Source organism: Lactuca serriola, chromosome 8, assembly GCF_051521515.1.
Source record: "Lactuca serriola cultivar US96UC23 chromosome 8, Lser_US96UC23_V15, whole genome shotgun sequence".
NCBI classification, from domain to species: Eukaryota; Viridiplantae; Streptophyta; class Magnoliopsida; order Asterales; family Asteraceae; genus Lactuca; species Lactuca serriola.
Genome location: NC_136415.1, coordinates 73,575,134 through 73,583,413, shown reverse-complemented (window position 1 = coordinate 73,583,413; position 8,280 = coordinate 73,575,134). Strand labels below are relative to the sequence as shown.

At 40.1% G+C, this 8,280-nt stretch overlaps 1 protein-coding gene across 1 annotated transcript; it reads right to left on the bottom strand.

Annotated features, from left to right (window-relative positions):
• Positions 1 to 6,057: 6,057 nt before the first annotated feature.
• On the bottom strand, positions 6,058 to 7,899 carry SDG35 (SET domain protein 35). The gene has a single exon (XM_079017980.1). It carries the CDS (start codon positions 7,809 to 7,811, stop codon positions 6,210 to 6,212), a length of 1,602 nt encoding a protein of 533 aa, XP_078874106.1. The 5' UTR covers positions 7,812 to 7,899; the 3' UTR covers positions 6,058 to 6,209.
• Positions 7,900 to 8,280: the final 381 nt, after the last annotated feature.

The following is an 8,280-nucleotide window of genomic DNA, read 5'->3' as shown; positions in this document are numbered from 1 at the left end:
GATACCCCAAATTCTTATCCCACTGAAAATAAAATCCTGCACATAAACACTCGTGATACCCAACTCGAGATCTCACCCAAAAACCAACTCGATACTCAATTCATAACCCGAGATCCACGAATCTGCACTTTCATTTCACCAAAAACCTTCTGATTCATAACAACCCCTCACTAGACCGAGATATAAGGCTCCCAACCCATCGTTAAGACTACCAGTCTCGCACCTGATCCAACCACCATGTTCCCAAGAGTCCAAATAACGAGTCTACCCAGCTTATAAACCCCTCCGCGCCACACACTAAACACCCACTTAACCCTATAACTCAAGATCCAAAACCTTGCCCCAACGGTCTCCACCAGATCCAACCTGTATTGCCATAATCACACTGTCCTCGCCCACGGGTTCCACCCAACAAGAGATACATGGGCCCCACTCCGCCTTGGACCCCAATCGTCCTCAATCTAGAACAGAGCAATACTCATCGATAATCCTAACCGGTGTGCACAAGGCACAAACTGATACCCATTTGCACTCATGACCACCTCCAACGATAGTCTACCTCAAACTGGTGAAGGATACGATCCCATCGCAGTCTTAGAACACTTCTAACCAACCATGGTTACCATCCATGGCCTTACCACACCTTAACCATCACAAACCGATGCATCCTGAGCCAAAACCTGCATCTCGTTAGATGTTCGGGACATACTTCAAATTCTGAATCCCTCAACCTGGACTGAACCACAATCTTGCTATGCATAATAAAGGAGATGCCAACCAGTGGTTGGAAGTTTTCTGAGTTCCCACTTACACAACCTCAATCTAAACAGCCACTTGGTTCGTCTCTCCACCTGGCCAGGATGTGAAACTTTCCTTGGTTCCACACCCTTCCTAACTCCCGTAAATCTTAACTGATTCTACCTCACTTGGATTCGACAAAGCTCTTTCATCTCTAAAATCCTAATGGACTACCCAACCCATCCACCTCATATAGCATGAAACACCTATGACCTGCGTTAATCAATACTAGCGTTCTATTTCTAGCCAACTCCATGATCACCCAACTCCTGAAACCCTGAAGAATACTCTTGAAGTCTTAACCAGTATGATATTCCAAATCACATCCCATGATACCATTCTAATTCCTGAGTTCTTATGTTGGCGACTAAAATTATAATCATTACCCTGAACCGAAGAATCTTTATCCCAACTTCCATTCTCAAAGAATCACTGAATTCTAATTGACTACAACCCATGTGAATATAAAAATCCCCTAACATTTCCAATGACCAAACAACTCACGCAAGTGATACCACCATCTTCCTACTACCGCTCCCCTCCTAGCAACGGTAATGGTTGATCTCAAAGTTCTTCCACCGATGACTGCCGCTCCTACCAGAACGAATGCTAACACCACTAAACCCTGACTCACTAGAGAACCAACCCGCTAGCCTGACCATAGGCCTTCCACACAATACCCTTGAACCGATATCAACCAAAAACCTGAATAACCACCGAACACATTGGGACCCACTACACGAGATACAACCCCTCAATAACCCACTAATGATTCATGGCATGCAAAAGGCATATAACAATTCTCGAAGATATAACCTGAAAATAACAAAGAATTAAACCAGAGGTAACGCTTACCCAAACCAATATAAAATTCCAAGCATCATAAATACTAATAACAACCAAAGAGAAAACAAAAGATAACATACCCGCAAAATCACCTGCTAAAGCACGGATCTCCCTTGTCTGACATTGCAATGACTGGATCCTCTATGCTAGTGCTCCTGCCCTACCCTCACGACTATCAGAGATCCGCAAAATAGTCGTAGCAAGTGCACTTACTACTCCTTCCCTCCTCATCAGACAGACGACCCTCTTGTGGCCCACTTGGTCGCAGTGAAAACATAACGGACTTGCCCCGTGAGGACAATCCCTACAAACATGATCAATCCCACTACACTTGTAGCATCCCATACCTCTGGAATGGAAAGCTCCAACATGCAGTTTCCCGCACGTGCGGCACTGACCCTGGTCCTACTGGCCCCGCAATCGTTGATCCAAAGTCTTGGGTCTCTTCCTGGAACCCTCCCTTGACTGCACCTGATCTGGTTCCCCTCTTCCCCAGGTGCTCCAAATCGATCTCCCGCTCACAGAATGATAGAGTACGGGCTCCAACGATAGTCATAACCTCATTGCGAATAGCGCCCAAGCGCTCATCCAAGATCTCCAGAATCCCTTCCTTGGTTGAACCCCAGACCACCAAGGTCCAATCTGAAACACCGTGAGTAATCTCCAATGAGATGAACTCCCGCGACCGCGCATCGATCGGCTCAGAACCTGCTATTGATCCGGAACCAGAATCTAGACCACATTCCTGAGTGCTAAACACCATACTGAACAAACATGCAAAAAGGTCTGAATATACTCAAGAATCCTCATCCTACATGTTTCTTAGATTCTCCAAGGCTCTCCACGATTCGAGTATGGATCATGTGCTTTCAGTAGTACGGGCCCAATACTATCCTCCACACCTATCTATACTTTCCTCAAGGATCCTCCTAGATCCTCTAAGTCACCTTCTCCAATCCATACTCCAAGCAATCGCTAACTAGCACAACAAAACCCACCGAAGCATCCCTAGGCTCCCCTAGGTTCTCGACCTCACCCTGTCATCAGCTGCTGAAGAACTCCTCATAATGTCGGTTAGCTACCTCATGAGAACAATCACTCAACAACTAACTCACATCACTTAGGAGTTCCACAAAGCACAAAGCAAGCAACATTTGTGCAGTAAAACTCTAATCCGTAGAATAATTGAAGAACATTCAAGCTCACACACCACAACTCATGCTAAGAACCTCCACCCTCACTGTCGGTTGCCTTATGCATGCAAATTATACACAAAACATGATTAAATAGACTGTTGAATAAAAGACTTTACCCTAGAACCACAACAAAACAAGGAACATGAAATAAGGCCAAATCAGTTATTCTAGGGCTATAAGATCCTAACTGTATACAATTTTTAAATCATACACTTAGCATTTACTAATACCAATAACTATTCACGTCTCAGCATAACATCTAATGCTCGCAAGGCTACAAGACATCACATATCAGGCCAATCCATCGCTGGCTAATCATCACTAGCATGCAAGTATACCAGCTCTTACAATAGACATACAAAGGCGTCTCTCATATCATTCTAGCATGCAAAAACTGAGCAGTTCCTTAGCCCTAACTAGCATGCGATTCGCAGAATCACAATTAAAGCATGAAATATAACATGTATGGGTATTTTGGAAAAACTCACTTGAGCTCGGCTGATAGCATGCACCACACCCTTTTCATATCTTATAAAAATCTTTTCTTAAAATACTTTTCTTTTGAAAACTTTACCAAATCCCCAGTTTGAGTTCAGACACACCCAAGAGTATGTCTGAATCCCTCAAACCAACGCTTTGATACCAACTTGTAACGTCCCAAAAATCATGACAGAAATTTTTTTTTATTTTTAGATTAATAAATCATTAATATATATCTTTCCCATAAAACCAAGGTAACCAAGATTTATCAAAACATCATCAAATCAAAGTAATACACAAAATGCGGAAACATGTGGTGTGTGCTCTGCAATCGTCCTGAGCTCTTCCATTTGAAAATCGGAGTACCTGAAACATAAACTGAAAACCGTAAGCATAAAGCTTAGTGAGTTCCCTAAAAATACCACATAACATATGATCATAAAATATCATGCAACATACATGTAGTTTCCATGGATTCCCCCCATGGTCTTTACCTGGAATGTCATGGGCGCCTCCCATGGTCTGATATCGAAGTGCCATAGGCTCCCCCATGGCCTTTACCTGGAATGCCATGGGCTTCCCCCATGGTCTGATATCCAAGTGTCATAGGCTCCCCCATGGTCTTTCATGCAAGTATCATAGAGACAACTAGCATTCCACATAACAAGTAATGGGTCGGTATTGGTGCCTTCGGCCCATGGATATAATGAGAAGACTCACCCCGCACTGCCGAATCAAACAAAAAATCCCTGGCTACTGGCTGACAGATCCCCGAACTATCAAAGTCAAAACAACACCTAATCAGCAATTGGGTTCTAATCCATAACCATAAATCCATAATTAGGGTAAAAAGACCATTTTACCCCTAACCTAGCTTGGTCCAAGATTAAGGCCCAAACTCACAATTTGAAAGGCCCAAAGGCCAATTAATCAACTAAGGCCCAAATATGGATCAATTTTCCAAATTGAGCCCAAACCCCTTACATGGGCCTTACCCTAAAGCCCAACCATGTTTCCTAGTCCAAAACACTTGTACTAAGATGGCTCATTAATAACTCAACACTCAAGCCCAAATGAAAGCCCAAAATGCAAAATCTCATCTGACTGAGTACGCCTCGCAATACTCAGTGGGTATGCTAAGCGTACGCTCAAGAGACCCAATACGCCCTGCGTACGAGGAGGTACGCTCCCCGTACTCACACTGCCCACAACCAACCTAGAAAATGTCGTAATCCCTTAAGCCAAGATGTCCAAAACCTCAAATATAAGTGAATTGATCCATAAAGTCGAAGGCTTAAAACCTTTGCATGGCTTAATGAAGCCCAATTACCAAAGATGAATTCCAAAGGTCAAAATCACTCTAAAATGTCTTAAAAACTTCTTAATACCTTAAGACCTTAGTCCAAACTTCCAGATCTGATTCAAAGGGACTTCTTAAGTCATAAAGTTCATAACTTTATGACTTAGCATGACTTAATGGGACCCAAATCGAAACCCTAAGTCCCAAGCTTCACCAAAAGACTACCAATTCATGCATGGAAGGTTAATACTCATCAAGATCCCAACTTTATGACTTCATAACCCCATCAAAGGCCAAATATGAAGCTCAACGGTTCTGGAGTAACTTCTACTCAAAAGAACCACCACAAAGGGACCAAAATCATAACAAAGTGCCACCTAGTTAGATCTACAAGAAAGAGTTGTCAAGTTTGAGACTTTATACCTCCAGAAGTTAGATCTAGGTGCACAAAGCCTAGATCTAAAAGCTCCAAGTCAAGCAATGACTCTTCAAGAAGTTCCTTCTTCCTCCTCAAGCACCAAAACACACATAAAACACTTTGAAGCTCTAAAATCACTCAAATGGGGGCTAAGGGTCGATTTCTAGGGTTTAGAGGGATGGAGGCTGAAGATACTAGGGTTAGGTTATGTCTTGTAACATCATTTTTCCACTAAAATGCTTAGGTTAAGGAGAAATTTAACTTATGATAATCTGTAAGGATCACTCTAAGAGTTCCAAATAGGCGAAAAATGTGTGTGTGTGTGTGTGTATATATATATATATATATATTCATCACCTCGAAAATGGGATAATGACAACGAAATCCGCAAAATATACAAATTAAAATAGTTTTTCAAAGAAAAAAATTGTAAAGACAAAGTCGTCTTCCATAAACAGCTTGGGTTAGAGTTGTTGCGGACAGCTTGAACTATCAAGCAACTTGGTTATCATGCAGTTTGGGTTGCCTTCAAGTAGACCCAAATCTACATGTTTCGTCAACTTGCCTTCAATCCAAAAGGTTTTCCCACAACTTTCAAACTCGAAAATAAACCCCGCCATGAGATCCCCCACTTGACTCTCGCCTTTCTTCGTGTTCGGGGTTGAACTCGTCTTATATATAAGTGTGAAGTCCGCACCTTGTTACTTGTATTATATCACAATTTAAACCCCATTTTGGCACTCGTATTTCATCTATATTTCATCTATTTAGTAGACCAAACAAAAATATGATTGTTGCAATAAATGTTACACTTAGATAAGTATTCAAAAATCGTGTTTGATTCTTATTTAAATATCTAATATTTTAACAATAAACAATTTTGTAAAGACTAACATCACCATTAAATAGAAACTGCCTTTCATAAATATTCCACTTCGGTGATTGGAAATTTCAATGTTTCACTAAGTAGATCTTTAAAATTTGATGACTAACTAAAAGAAATTAAAAGATCAAAAACATTTGTAAGAATTAAAATAGTTCTTCTTTTATCTATTCCAACATAATTTGGAATGAAACACGAACCCAAAAAAAATTACCCTACAATTGCAATGAGAAGTTACTCTAAAAAAACCCTAATGTGGAACAAATGCATTTAATCTTCCCAATTTGATCAACAAATTAAACTTCTCATTGCTTGCTTCTTCATGACCTTCCCATAAACACCCCTTCCTAACTTCATTGCCTTTTCCATCTCCACCACACCACCACTACCACCATTCCTCTTCATCCCTTCAACAACTACCCTTAATACCCTCTCATCACCGCCAACCGCCTCAACGACACTCTCCACCACCACCTCCATCGCCGGGACTCTTCTCCCCCACTTCACCATCAACTTTTCTGATACAAAAAGCTCCGAATAAACCTTCCAAAATGAAGCTCTCAAATACCCCTTCATTTTACCTCTTACCATCCACCTCCTCATACTCTCCTCTAACTTATACACCATGTTACCAACATCAACCCCTCTTTCATACCCCATTTCAATCTCTCCCATTTCTTGTTTTTCGGAAACACCATTCTCAAATTTGCACCTTTTGCAATGACAATCAAACCCCCAATTCTTTGTCATTTCTTTTCGGGTTTTCAAAGGCGAAAAAACATCAAAATAGCCTAATGTGATCTCTTCACCTTCTTTTATATCCCTGGAAGCATGAACAATCACATGGTCACCAATGTGAAATCTTTTCGCATTAGGGTTACAGGAATGGTTGATAAAAGAAGCCAAAACCCATATCCCAACACCATGATAATCGCCATTTTTACCCGAAAATTTGCTTGAAAATGTTTCTTCAACAAGTGAATTCACATCCAATATGCTTAACATGACTCCCATATCAATCTTTTCACCCAAAAAGCCACACTCTTGCTCGTATTCGGGCCTAAAACTACTTATATCAGGAACCTCAAGATCTTCCTCATTTTCACCAACCGATAACTTTGAAATCAAGTATTGTGTTCTTTTACAATTTGAAGTTGATGCAACAACTTTGTCTATGAAATTCTTCCACATTACCATTTGAGCATTTTCACCCAAATCTTGAGTTTTGGATTCTGGCAATATCCCTCTTTCGGTTGCTATAGCTTTATTGACCAACAACAAAGAACCAACATCAATGTTCTTCGTTGCAAACAATCCTCTACCACTAATCTCAGATTTCTTGATCTCTAAAGCGCCAATATACTCTGCTAACTCAGGCAGATTACCCTTAAACCCATTTAAAACCCAATTACTAAAATCAAATGCTCCAGATCTTGATAAAAATGCAAGCTTTTTCGTTTTTTCCAAATACCCATTTAAGGTTTCAGAATCTTGATTACTGGGATGATCAAGATTAGCAATCTTGAAGCAGTTTAAAGCCATACTGTATCTATCAAGATTAAGCAAGATCTTACCTTTACACATGAGCGTTTTGAAATGGGTGTTTTCAATTTGCAATGCCTCGTCACAATCTTTGAGAGCTTGATCGAAATCACGGGTTTTGTATCTTGCTTCGGCTCTGTTGGAGAAGGCTAAACAGAGGGATTTTTGGAGTTTCGGGTCGGGTCGAGTTTGGGGATTAGAGATATGGGTTTGGCAGAGAGAGATGAGTTGGGAATATGTTTGGATTGATTGTTCCCATTCGTCTCTATGGAGAAGCCCCTTGGCTTTGAATCTGAGATCTTGCATTTTCTCTTCTTCTGTGGTTTGTTGTTGCTCTGGTTCTTTCATCTTCAATGGCAGTTCAAACTGTGTGTTAGTGTGTGTGTGTTCTTTTGGGGGGATGAGTGTAAATTTGAAATCAAATAGGAAAGTAACGGTCATATAAGTTAAGTTAACTGCAAGTAGTCAAGTCAAGATTCCTATGATTGTTATAAATATTCATTTAAAATAATGCCTTTATAAATCTAACGGTCGAGTTAATTTTAAGGAGAATGATGAGTAATGAGTTTGGGTGAGAAAATATGCATAAAACTATAAGATTTTCTATATTAAATATACAACATTTTATTGTTGGGCAAAAAGACATAATATCGATAACATGTTATAATTTGTGTCGTTTGCCTTAATTGATAAAATAGTACAATAAAATTTTATAAATTTTTAAAATTGACATTATTGTATAATTAAGTAAAAGAAATCATATAAATAAGCATTTTAATTGCGCCAGATCATAAATAACCAATTCTCAATTAGAGGA